The sequence below is a fragment of the Protopterus annectens genome, chromosome 2.part0, assembly GCF_019279795.1.
Source record: "Protopterus annectens isolate FY-2018-M chromosome 2.part0, PAN1.0, whole genome shotgun sequence".
NCBI classification, from domain to species: Eukaryota; Metazoa; Chordata; order Ceratodontiformes; family Protopteridae; genus Protopterus; species Protopterus annectens.
Genome location: NC_056728.1, coordinates 1741302153 through 1741316566, shown reverse-complemented (window position 1 = coordinate 1741316566; position 14414 = coordinate 1741302153). Strand labels below are relative to the sequence as shown.

The 14414-nt window shown below is 37.4% G+C and overlaps 1 protein-coding gene across 1 annotated transcript in view; it reads left to right on the top strand.

Moving 5' to 3' along the window:
- The first annotated feature begins 5486 nt into the window (after positions 1-5486).
- The window catches only part of LOC122793775 (chymotrypsin-like elastase family member 2A), a 48436-nt gene continuing 39508 nt past the window's right edge, over positions 5487-14414 (top strand). The window contains exons 1-3 of the mRNA XM_044061965.1: positions 5487-5860; positions 5946-6037; positions 11860-11957. Coding sequence (XP_043917900.1) covers positions 5821-5860; positions 5946-6037; positions 11860-11957 — 230 coding nt within the window. The 5' untranslated portion in view covers positions 5487-5820. The remainder of the gene's footprint in view (positions 5861-5945; positions 6038-11859; positions 11958-14414) is intronic.

Here is a 14414-nt window from a genome sequence, read left to right as displayed (position 1 = left end):
GATTCCCGGGGTGTATTTCCTATTTCCCATCCACTCATCAAGATTTTTCTTGAAGAGTGCTAATGAAGAACTTTGCTTGATATAGATGGGTAGCCTGTTCCAGAGTATGGGAAGTCTCTGGGACAGGAATCTATCCCTCCAGCATGTCCTGTTTATTGTGGTGACAAGGTTTAGTTCCCTAGAGCGTGTAGCTTGGAGGGATTGGGATTTCTTTAGGTGTAGCATGTCCAACAGCTCTGGGTTTGACATAGCTTTATATGTTAGGCAGAGATCACCTCGGAGAAGGCGATATGCTATGGAGTAAAGCTGGAGTTTTTTGAGGCGGTTAGTGTAGGGCATTTGTATGAGGCCTGTAATCCTCTTTGTGAGGTACTTCTGTGGCCTTTCCAGCTGCTGCAGATGTCTTGTGAGGTACATTCCAAAAGGGGCATTGTACTCTGTAATGGGTCTAATGAGTGTCGAGTAGAGGGGAACAATGACCTCTTTTTTCCTGGATGAGAACCCTTTTATGATGAGGTGTGCCATGTAGAAGGACTTCCTGATTACTGTGGCGATGTGACTATCAAAGGAAAGACTACTGTCCACCTGGGTCCCAAGGTCTCTTATAACGCATTTGATGTTAAGTAGATTGCTGCCTATGTGGTAGTTCATGGGTACAGAGTTTTTACCAAAGGGGACGACACTGCACTTTTTTGCATTGAGCTTGAGACCATGGCTCTGACACCAGGCATCTGCGTCAGCAAGGCCCTTCTGTAGGATGTCCACATCATTTGGGGACTTGATTATGGCTCCTAGTTTGCAGTCATCTGCGAACTTCATTAGCCAGAGGTCTTCTGTGTTAGCCTCTACTTCAGAGAAGTAGATACCAAACAGGAGAGGTCCCAGGACAGAACCCTGTGGTACTCCACTTGTCACTGCTTTGAGGTCAGATTTGGAGTCTGCAACTTTTACAGTGTGGGTTCTGTCAGTGAGCCAGTTGGCAACCCATCCTGTGACGTAGGGATTTATACCTAGTTTAGTGAATTTAGCTATAATTCCAGAATGGGGGATGGTGTCGAAAGCCTTGGCGAGGTCAAGATAGGCTGTGTGAACCACCTTACCCTCATCTGCGGCTTTGGTGACTGCCTCAAAGAAGTCAATCAGATTCAGGAGGCATGATCTGCCTTTCATGAACCAGAACTGGGTGGGATCCAGAGTTTGGAGGTTATCAATGTCTTTGTTTATGAGTTCCATGATAATACGTTCCATGGCCTTGCAGACCAGGCTCATCCGGCTAATAGGTCGATAGTTCCCGGGATCAGTGATGGCTCCCCCTTTGTGGAGTGGGATAGCTGTTGCTGTGCGTCATTCAGTGGGCACAAAGCCTGATGTGAGGCTATTATTGAACATGGTGCTTAAGTGGGGAGCCAGTTCGTTCTGAAGTTCGTGTAAAATGCAGCCTGGGATGTTGTCCAGTCCCATGGATGCTGTGTTTTTGGCTTTAGAGAATGCAGCTTTTACCTGCGTAGTTGTGATTACATGGACTCTGCATTCTTCCTGTATAGATATGGGCCCTTTAAGGGGTGAGAGGGGGTAAAGTTAGCACTGAACATATCTGCCAGGATGTTAGCAATATCAGTTGGTTCTGTAATTTTCTTGCCTTTGTGCTGTAACGCAGAGCAAATCTGGGTATTGCCATCTAGATTCTTGACATAGCTATAGAATGCTTTGTGGTTGTCCTTGGAATAATGCACTCAATCATCAAAAGGTAGCGCCACTGAACCAACAGGAACCTTTAGTCTCATTTGTGATGCCATATAATAATGGCAGGAGTGATGTAATGATGCAAGCCATATAATAATGACAGGAGTGATGTAATGATGCAAGCCATATAATAATGGCAGGAGTGATGTATGATGCAAGCCATATAATAAAAGCAGGAGTGATGTAATGATGCAAGCCATATAATAATGGCAGGAGTGATGTAATGATGCAAGCCATATAATAATAGCAGGAGTGATGTAATGATGCAAGCCATATAATAATAGCAGGAGTGATGTAATGATGCAAGCCATATAATAATAGCAGGAGTGATGTAATGATGCAAGACTGAGAATGAAAAGAAGCCACTAGTGATATCTAGAATTCATAATTGTAACCAATCCTATACTATATTGGAGCAAATATTCCATTGTTGTCCCTGAGGTTGAAAATAATTAGTCATGGCCACCGGTCAAAGGCATAAAACTGCAAATCTGTCTGCCTGAATGAGTCCTTTACCTGATGTAGAGTATGATACAGTCACACAGACATTAAAATAAGTAAGTATTTATGTTAGGATACCAACTTCATAACCCTCAGCAATTGCTGATTAATTCCAAACCAAATCCAACATTTAATCATAGTATGACAGACTGTTTAATCCCAGGATGCACAGTAGTGGTGTCAGTTACCCCAACAACAGCACCAGTTAATATTTGGATTACTATGGTCAAGGAAATGACTCTGGTCAATAGAGAGATGCCCACAGAATCACCATGGCACTGAGCCAATTAACATTTCAGGCTGTCTCCAAAGGTAAGCCCAGCATAGTACTGGTGGATGCATTTTACCAGAATCAACAAACCTAAATGTCAGAAAGCCACTGAACCCTGTTGTAAGGGGTTGGTGTGGGGTGAATTCACATCTTTTGTTTAGGTTATTACGCAAAGGCATCTATGGGTTTAGGAATACAAAGAGAAGATTTCCCTTAAGAAAAACAGTGCCTATTTATATTACAAAGAAATTCCTACTGATGATTCGGTGATAGGAACTGCATTCTTATGCGCTGCTAGTGCTTGGTATCATCTCCTGAAAATAGAGAATGCCCAAATGACCTACAGGGAAAATTAACTTTGCACAAGGGGTAGTGATTTCTGAAGCCAGACTCACTGTGTTAACTCATATGCATAAGCACTATCAAACACAAGGCTGAATAGAAATATGCAGTTGTCATGTTCCACTAATATGCCTTTTACTACTCTGAGCAAGTACCAAACTCAGGGTGCTGAGAGCTTTTTCTGTAAAGGAGCTGTCCAGAGGTTCTGTTAAAATTTACACTTCCACTAGGGCTTTCTCCTCCAAAACCTCATAACTGGAATCCACTACTGTTGGGAAAGTTAGCTGAGAAAGGTTCACTGGCTCATGTTTTAGAAGAAAGCTTTCTCTGACTTTTATTTAGTGGTAAGTTTCTGGAGTCATTCTGCTGTACCTAATCTTCCTATTGGTGTTTCCAACTTCTTAAGATTCATGTCTGCTAATGGTAGAACATGAAGCTTGTTCTGAGTCTTGTTACAGGCAGCTCAAGGCTGCAGCCATCTGGGCCTGAGCAAGCAGTCTATTAGTGTGCATAAAAATCAAAGTCTGAAATACCATGTGACTGAAGCTGGAAGTCAGTACAGGATGCACTGAATGGATGACTTGATTCATTCTGCACTTGTGTGTGTGTGTGTGTGTGTGTGTGTGTGTGTGTGTGTGTGTGTGAGAGAGACACACACAAATACACATGTGCATGTGTGCTCATACTCATGAGCAAAACTATAGGTTTTGTTTTGAAGTTATTTCAGAGTGATTGGTAACACACAAAGCTCTAGTACAGAACTTGTATCTCCATCTCATATGTCCTTCTTAAAGAGTGGATTGCGTTTGATTTCAATTTCTGTGTCCTCTTGAGCAAGTAGTTTTAGTGAATATAACCATCCAAGAATCAAGTCCAAGGTAGTGTATTTTTTGTTTTTTACCAATTTGCCTCTTTAGACTTGGCTTGAATATTTCAGACATATATCTTTTTACTTATTGTTTTGTTGAGTTGGTAGGCTAAAATCAAGTTAGAGGTGAGCCATCCAAATTGATAGATGCCATGTACCACGCCAAGAGTCATCAAGATCAGTTTTGTTTGACATATTTTTGATCTGCAAGCTAAAATGTACAGTACAAATTCTGAAAAGGCAACTACTGTAGTCAGTTTCTTTTTCATTTCTTTACTCACTGTCTGTTCAAGAGTAAAGTATTACCATGGCAATAAATAATGGTAAAAATGACAAAAAAGACAATTATGGTTTACAGCATGTCAAAAAAGACATATATTTTTACTTTTGTACTACAGCCCTGAGTTGGGAAGGAGTAATTTACACATGCTTTCTTCCTTGGATTTGACTGCCATTCCTCAGGATCCCTTTCTGGAATTCTATTCTAGCTCACCAGAAACATGTATTCACCACTGTCAACACAGAAACACCTATGGAGAACTTGGCAGGTAGACACTGGAAGGAAATGTTGCAGCCATGAGGGCATACAATTGATAAGTATTTATCTAGAGTCACAAGACTCTTTTTGATGTCCTGTAAACTCTAATTGTTTTATAAATAAAGCATTATGCTGGGTTTTTGGCCTGTGTACGCTGCTGATTTTTTTCAGAAACAATGACCATTAAAATACCATATGTTAATAGCACAGAAATATTAATGGACTTAATGAAAATGCAGCGGTGTAAATACTGTGAGGTTAATACAAATATTCTCTCTTTGCAGGCACTAACTCCTGGTCGCACTATAGCACTGGGCAAACATGCTTGCATGTGAATATAAACTACGATCCTGATACAACACAGTGTAAGCACTGAATTAGGGGAAGGTCCTACATCAGAGACAGTAAAGAATGGGTCTATATTAGAACACTGAACTTTCAAAGTTTTGAGTGTTCTAATATCGACCCGTTTTCAGCGAATGCTGAAAATATCGAAGAAAGAGAAAACCAAATGTTTTCTTCGGGAAAGAATTTGGTTGTCCGTTTCTGTTGCTTCGGTATTTTCAGCGCTGTGGTGGAAAGTTATGATTTGGGTTCAGGTAAGTGTACGATTGTGTGGACATGAGGGTTAGGGCAGGTTAGGTGAGTTGGGGTTAGGGCACGGGTCAGGTAAGTGTGTGACTGTGTGGACATGAGGGTTAGGGCAGGGTAGGTGAGTTAGGGTTAAGGCGCGGGTGAGGTGACTGTGCTATAGTGATGGACCTTAGGGTTAGGGTTTGGGTTAAGGTAAGTAGATAGTTAGTGGTGTATGTATAGTTTAGTGTAGGGTTAGGTGTAAGAGTTTAGGTGTATGTGTGTGGATTGCTGTTTGTTTGGTGTGCTTATGTTGTGTGTATGTGTTTTGGAACAGAAAATGTTTTCCCTAGGAAAAAATTCGCTGTTCTGTATGTTTGATGTTTTAAATTTTTGATTAATAGGGTTCAATATTAGAACACTCAAAATTCTGAATGTTCGGTATTCTAATATAGACACGAATGAATCACCAAATGCAGATGCTGTATGAGATGAACTGTGACAAAATTTATAAATGGTAATATAAATAATAATGTAAATAGTGCCTTGTTAGCATCAAAGAAAAAAAGCATCATGGTAGAGCCCTGATTATTTGTAGAATAATAATACTGATTTTACATTTTTCCAGAGACTCAAGCATCTTTCACCATTTCATGATCTACTGTGAAAAAAGATAGTGTCCTGAATTCGGGTTTGCAACCACATTGTGTTGATCATTCTTAATATAAAGGCATTGTACAAAACCTATTTCAAACTAAGGACTAATGCTCAAGCTGCCTGCACAGAAACATTGGCAGGCGTCTTATCAAAAGGTTTTGAAGGTCAACAAACATTGTATGCTGCTTTAATATTAACAGTTGCTTAAAGGTTATCCATCATATAATTCAAGACATCCTTAAGATAAAGAAACAGAAAATTACTGGTCAGTACTGCAGTACAGATATATAAATAGGATACAATTTCCGTGTTTTTCAGACAGTCACAATGATCAGCCTGCTTTTAACAAGTCTTCTGGTAGCTAGCGGTGAGTATGACTAACCGCATTTTAAGAAATAAAGCCTTTTAAGGATTTTGTTAGTTTCATCTAGTTAATTATCATTTTTCTTCAGCCTACAGCTGTGGCGTACCTTCAAACAAACCAAATTTGTCTGGTAAAGTCGTTGGAGGTGTTGAAGCAATTCCAAACAGCTGGCCATGGCAGGTAGGATTTTAAGTTTCTGTGGATCATAATTTTCCAAGTGAGCAGAGCTTATATGGTTTTACCTAGTGAGTATGAAAGTGATGCAAGATAAAGGCTGAAATGGGTAGACTGTCGAACAGAAACATGCTACCTAACCCTGTCCTCAGTGGTGAATTTCAATATTTAAATGTTAACATGGTTTTCAATTCATAAAATGTCATTAACAGGGATTAAATTTGAGAAGGTTATTAAAATAGTAAAATCAATGAATACAGCACATAGAGTATCTGTCTGAGGTATATTTTACTCATGTAAACTACCTGCTAAATGCCTGATTTGCGAGGAGTCTTTGTAATTTATCATGTGGATATCAAATTACATTAAGCTGAATCAGCTTTTATTTCTATCTCACAGCAAACCAAAACTAATGTTGTTGCATTTTTAAACACTAATAACTGTAACCCAGTATTTAATTATTTATGTATTCTTTGTTGATAGGTTAGACTCATTAGGCCAGTGTCTTGTTTTCAGGAGATCCAAGTTGACACTTATACTGATGAGGAAAAATTTGGCCAGGGCACTTCCCCTGCTCCTTTTTCAATGATTGCCATACGATCTTTTATATCCACCTGAACTACCACCAGTTCAGTCAGATGGGAAAAGACAGATGCAAGAAAACTGGATATAGCTGTCCATGAAAATAAGACAGAAGTAGCATCGATCATTGAAATCACCACACCTAGTGACTACAGTGTCTTGTGTACAGAGAGACACAAAGTCATAAAATATCAGGATTTGCCAGCAGAAATGAGAGCAATGTGGAAGAAAGATACCCCGACATTTCCAATAGGTCTTATAAAAAAGAATCTATAATCATATTTAGATATGTTACCAATACTTGTACCCCATACAAATTGCAGAAGGAGGCATTACTGGGCACATTGCGGGTGTTGAGAAGAGCACTTCTGGCTGACATCAAAGAGTAAATTAATGCTAATTTCATGAACTTTAATTGTACTTTGACTTAGGAATGGGGTCCATTCCTGTAATCATATTAGAAACCCAAAAGATCTGGAGAAATTAAAAAAGAGAAGACCTTAGTTTAATATCTCATCTGATGGAAGGCATATTCAGGAGTGTACTAACTCCCTTCTGCTACTACTGTGCCAGTATTGGGAAAGAATCCAAACAACTGGTTTGAGAAGAGAAACCACAGCCTTTGGGCCTATTAGGCATCAAAGGTGAGTATGCTGTTGAGCCACTGACACTTGCAAGTTGCACTGCATTAAAACTGCATTGGTCTTACTGTTGTGATATGTTGAAATGTAAGCTAAAAACCTTTCATCCAACAATCATACATTGTTAAAATCTTAATGGTGTTCTTTTTCTTTGTTTTGCATTAGGCTACAATATCAGTCTATTCTTAAATGATAAAAATTCACTTTTTGTCCATTGCTCTAGAAGGTAACTTGCACTATTAGTCCACATAATTGTCAATACTTCAGTTTTATTCTTATTTCACTAGTTTGGAAGTTAGTGGATTGGGTTACATGAACCATTTTCAGCCACACCATCTTAAAAAAGAAATCACAATATTTATTTTATTCTGGTATAACATATGTGCAATCTGTATATATAAAGGATGTTGTGTTTTATCTTATTAATGCTTCCAAAAAGATTAGTACAGTGTAACTTAGAGTTATAGCACATTGTTTACACACTAGATTTTTGCAGACTGGGTACAGTTAAAGTACTTTTTTCTTTGGTATATGTGAATTGCACAATTTCTAACCTTGAAAGGTCCACAGATGCTAGTTTAGTTAATCAAGATTTATTCATGAAAAACATCCATAGGCATTAAAAGTATATTTTTAAATGTATTACTGGTGTATTAACAGAAAGGGCTGTTGTCGAAAGACATATATACATACATACATACTGGTGTATTAACAGGAATGAAGTTGCTTCAAAATAATCATAATCAATGGATCCACTGTGGAGAATCATGAGCAAATTATATGGCACATGATTACTAAAAAATAAAAAGGTCTAAAAGCTTGAGAGGTTAAAACTCAAAACAGTGATGCTCCCAATGTTGAAAAAAAGCACAAAAATCACCTTTTTACAGGGATGCAAGACCCCCTGCACTTCCAACATTGGAGCTAAGCCTTCACAGCTTCAAACATTTTTATAGAGTACCTCCAGGATTGCAGAACTTTAGTGAAAATGAAGAAAATAGGAAAAAACATCAAATTCACCTTCTCGTCCTGCTTTAAAAGCCGCAAACAAGGATGTCATTTGTGCCCTAGCCAGTGTTATGTTGAAATGTTAACAATAGGAAGCAGTTGGTTTTCCTGCTTTGACGTTTCAACACCTAACAAATAGAATGTGACTAAATGTAAGATCTCCATAATTAATAGTGGCATGGTGGTTACTGGCACAGGTAGAGATAATGTTAATCTTGTAGGAACAGATGAGTTGTGTGGTTGTGACAAATGTTAAGGTACACACTGCAGTGTGATTCAATAATAAAGAACACGCAAACATAGATACAAACATCAGCACACATACCATGTGTGGTTCCAGTCTGCCAAAATTACTGCTAGTCATGTTACCTTTCTACCGTGTTCCATCTGCTTAAAGCATAATATACTACCAGTGTGAGAGATGCCTAACCCACTGTTTACCCCATTTCTTTAATAGGTTGCCCGTACCTATCAAGCCAAGTACTTTCCTAGCAACCTTTAAAGCCAAACTGTATGAGAGGATGGATGACTACAAATTGTCACTGGGGATATATAGAGAAATGGGGGACATTGTCAGTTTCCCACAGTATTAGGTAATGTGGCTGAGCTTTTTGATGGTCTCCTTTGGCCAGAATCTTAGTAAAAACCTAGGACCCAGTGAGCCTAAAATTAATGCTGTCTTTAATATTGTTATTTTTACATGGGAATGCATTTGTTTATATTGAGTTGGTCTGGGTTATGGTACTTCTTGGAGCTGGAATATGAGAACATTTTTATGCAGTCCAATTTCTTACAATTCCACAGAATATAGGATCCTGGTGGTTACAGCACACATATTATACGAAGAGGGTGTGCAATAAACTTAAACCATTTTAAAAGACAGAATAAGGAAGAACACAGCATTAGTACAGAAGAAGTTGTACGATATGAATGCATTTTTATATTTTTTTAACATAAATTAACCTTGTTTCAGGAAGTCATGGCATAATATGCAGTGCAATAAAGCAAAAAAGTAATTTAGCGGTTAAAAAAGTATACCATTGCACAGACATAGTAAATTGTGTTGTGGTTGTTATTGGAATGTCGAAATAAAAAGAAATATAAAAATAGTATTACATAGAATGAAAAGAATAAGTAAATGATTCCTATTGTGCAGACAGCTAGATCCTAGTAGCCCTATGACTCCTATGTTTATTATAACTGTTATCTCACTGTAGGCCTCCCTTTATTTTCATACAAGTAACATGAAATATATTGAGTTACTGTGCCTTCTCGATATACACCGATAAGGACAGCAGTGTATGTTGATGTCTCCTACAGGAAATAATTGGAAAAGATAAAAACAATGAGGTAACAGTGATAGTTTGCAATAACAAGAAGAAATACACAATGTCAGACATCTGTTTTTAGCCATTCTACAAACAGTCCTTAGACCAATGTCGTAAGCACATTGTTTGCATACTATAGTTACAGAGGCAGTACTAGCTTGCTGATTAAATGCATATTTTGTGAACAAGAAGTTGCAGGCTGTCTTCAGTTGTTGGAGACATTTTTAACATTTTGCAGACTGCTTTTAATAGTTTGAGAGTTTCATAATATATAGAATGAAGAAAACCCCTTTAGGTTTTAGAGTAGACAGGGCGAAATAAAAAGGAATCGATCAAAAAGAGCTTAGGCAGAATAAAAATAAATTACATCAAATAATTTAAGCTGTTGTAGCTAAAACATCTAATTTATCACAGAAATATGCATTTTTGCAAATGGAGTACATATAAATATTAATGCAACTTCTTAGGGCCATCCGGACACAAATCTTCAGTTAGGTTTTTAGGCAGTGCAGTGTAAAATAATGTCGGAATGTCAGCTAGAAAATTCATCCAACTCATTATAATAATAGCTGTCTTATAAGTACTTGCATGCATGTGCGTGTCAACAAGTGTGTACTTTTGTCTTCAACAAGTGCTGGCACTGCAATGGACAGGAGCGCCCTTCTCCTTCAAGGATGGGTCAGCTAGTGTTTGCTGCTCACCCCTGCCCTCTCTCACCAGTTGATGCAATGCCTGAGTCATGGTCAGAGCGTTAACCCTTTGTACGACACAGCTAATATGTCTTACTGTATTGAAGTATTCAAAAAGTATGACTTATGGTGTTAAGCCTGGATTTGTCTTAGTCAACATTTTAATGGAATTTAGTTTAATATACCTGAACAAATATAAAAACAGCAAAGCAAATCAGTGTTGTAGATATCCACTAATCACATTGCAACAACTTTCTGTTAGCTGCACAAGTGAAGCTGTCTTACTGACATATAAGAATTGTCAGTGATGGATTTACTGACAGGTCTTACAGGATAGCTGGGTAGATATAGCAGTCCCTGCTTCTCAGTGAAGGTGTTATACCTCACATAATCAAAAACAAACCGTGCTCACTGGAATTCATTATGGGCTAAAAGGTTACATTCAAGGAGTAGATTAATGGCTCTGTTTTGTATATTGTAGATAGTTATGTTTATTGACTATGACAATTCATGTTTTTAAAATCTATGAAGCAATCTTCAAGATGATAATGTTTAGCATCTAGGGCAACAAGATGAATTTATTTTATTCTATAATACTGATTGGTTAGATGCCTGCATATGTCAGGAGTAGAAGCTGTGACTATAAATGCTGATAAAGGTAATAGATTTGATACATACACACACACACACACACACACACACACACACACACACACACACACACACACACACACACACACACACACACACACTCATACTATATCTATATATAGTTCCCCTTTATAATCTCAAAATACTGAAATCTTGAATTTCAGTATCTCGAAACCATAAAAGTGAATCCACAAAACACTGACAGCCCAAAACTGCAAAATTTGAAATCCTGAACAAACAGCATACACCACACATACACAATACCCACAGTACAAAACATACAAAAACATAACACCACACATCCACAAACCTACACTACAAATAAGCACCCCACACCCCCCCTACTTATATATACTAACTCCAAGATCACACAAACAAAAAAAGAAAGTAAACTCACACCCAGACATTCTACAGTCACACACACACACACACACACACACACACACACACACACACACACACACACACACACACACACACACACACATCACACATATACAAACACCAACACATCCAGCACTTACACACTCATACTTTAACCTGCCTACCCTAACCCACACGTACAACTTACAAACGCACACACATACACTCAAACTCCCACCCAAAACCCTTACAAAACACTCACTTACCATAAATTGCACCTAAATACACACACGACACTGGACACCATTCACACAAAACATCGCACGTAATGTAGCGTAAAGCCATAATCATGAATTCAATTTATCTATATCTATGTCTATGTCTATGTCTATGTCTATGTCTATATCTATATCTATATCTATATCTATATCTATATCTATATCTATGTCTATATCTGTTTATGTGTGTGTATACTGTATTCTGAATTTCTTATTTTCACTGTGTAATGTCTTCTCATCTGCACATTGCCATTGTCATTGAAATGTTTTTCTTGTTGCTATTTTCAGATTTCTCTCCAGATTAACAAAGATGGTCAATGGTATCACACATGTGGGGGCTCTTTGATTGATCCCTGGTGGGTCCTTACAGCAGCGCACTGCATTAAGTAAGTAAATCCTAGATTATCATATTATCATCCTTTTCAGTATTTTAGGCTGCAGGATGGACATGTATTTTGTCTTAATTTTCCTTTTATTTTCAGAATGGAAAGGTGGTATGGAATCTAAAAATCTATTAATTCAGTTGTACACAGACAAGAAAAAAAAGAGTGTGCAAACATAAATGCTGTGAAGTATGTCCCAACAAGAGAATACACATGCATGTTCTGATTCCTGAGATACTAGCATCATGCATATAATGAACTTCCATGTGCTTTTATCAGGGGTTAGGGGCCGTTTTGAAAAAAATAAGATTCCAAGAAACTCATTTTGGGGAAACTGACATGCCAAAACCTTCTCAAAAGAGGACAGATTTCAATAAAACAGAAAAATAAAATATTGTTGGTTGGATGAAAAGTTACACAAACTCTTGTGAAGTGAGCTGCACTCCAATGTCTTTGTACCGTGAGAGAAATATGCTTCTCACTGACTGCAGCATTGCTGGAATGCTACCACATACAATATGCCTTAAACATGCACACACAACGCATTTGTGCTTACACACAATACAAACACACACAGACACACACACACACACACACACACACACACACACACACACACACACACACACACACACACACACACACACAGAAGCAGTCTTCATGCACAACAGTTGACCCCCTATTAGAAGTCAAAAGCCCATAATTGCAAGTCCAGTTACTTTTAAAGACAAATTCTGAATGCACAAATTGATTTCATGCTGTTAAAGTAGTTTTGAGGATGGCTTTAAAGTTGATGGAAGGGGCTGTGTCTCTGTGTTCATCCTACATATATATGTTAACTTTAAGGGCACTGTAGCTTAGATTAGGTGTAATACTCAAAGGGACTGCAGCGTCAGGTTCAGTCCTTATTCCATTAATCCCACATAGCTTCATATTTATAGTACTCAGAATTTCCAGAGAAACTCTTTACCATCATTAAGTTATACTCAGTAAAGTGTGAGCTATTGAAAATGTACTTTGGCAAACAATCCTCCTACATTTGTTAGGACAAAACACACTCTATAGTGTGAACTGAGATGCACTTATACATAGAGTAAAATGACAGTTTTCCTGGGTCTAATATATCTGAACATCTTTAATTAAGCTATAATAAAGTAATATAGTAGATGTCTGTATATTCTGCAGGAGTCATTTTCAGCATACAAATGTAGACTGACAATTATCATGGACTTTGTGAAATATTCTTAAGAACTTTTTCTCCACTGAGAGAAAAGACACGTTTCTGCTTAGTTGTTAGTGATGTTAGGGGTTACAATAGTGAAAGACTAGATAAAATAATTTATGAAGTTAATGTTAAGTCGAATAGATAGATTAGATTTTAGCCTATTCTCATTAATAGGCATGAAGTTAAAGATAAATCTCACACTGAACACAAGAAGCACAGCCTGACTTTTGCTGTTCCAGCTGTACTGATATGGTGGACATAAAAAAGATTATCACAGATAATTGGAAAAGTATTATAGATAATAATAAACTTAAATTATTGGATACACATCTACATTTTGTTACAAAACATTATGTAACAGTAACGGTTTATTGTAAACAACTCAGTTTTAGATATGTTGGTCCTTTTGATAGATGTTCATGTTATGGCTGAAAACAGTGCAGGTATATTAGTGCAGGACACACTGCTTTTTAAAACATTCTAACATTACAGCAACAGCTAGGTCTAGATTTAGTTGTAACTCCATAGGTGTAGTTTATTTGGTGACCTGTGAGGAAGCTCTTGCAGAACATTTATGAACACACGTTGGAAATTAAAAATAAAGATTTTACTAACGCCTTAGCCAAATATGCTCCTTCATGTATTGGTTTCTGGAAATTTCTGGAAACTTATTCTTTTGTATTGGACAATGTTTATGATAAATCAGTCTGTGGTGATTTTCATAACATGCTTGAATGCAAACAGATACACTGGTGTGGACAGAGCACCAGGAATAAATGACATGATTAATATTAAATAAATTTTAAAATCCATCAGTACTTAATTGTTTTAGGAATTGTGTACCTTTATGTAGTTTTAACTTTCATGAATATATCTATTTTGCATAAAAAAAAAATAGGTTTAGTCACATAACCTGGGGGTATTTCATGTCATATTATTTTGTTCTGATGAAATTGTGTCTAATGATAATGAATGAAAGCAATCAACCTTAATTGTATTACTGCTTGGTGCTTTGTCTCGTTTGTTTGGTGGTATAGTTGGATTTTAAGATGAAAGAGTCTTCATTCATGTAGCGCTGATTGAAGGGGTGACAAAACAGTGATGTTTTAGATATGGGGCAGAAGTGAGTACCTTACAAGTGCAGATGTTTTTGAAAAAATGAAGTAGTGTAAAGTATGAAAACAGGTCACAGAGTATGGGCCTTCACCCTGTGAGCAGGGGAATAATAATCATTT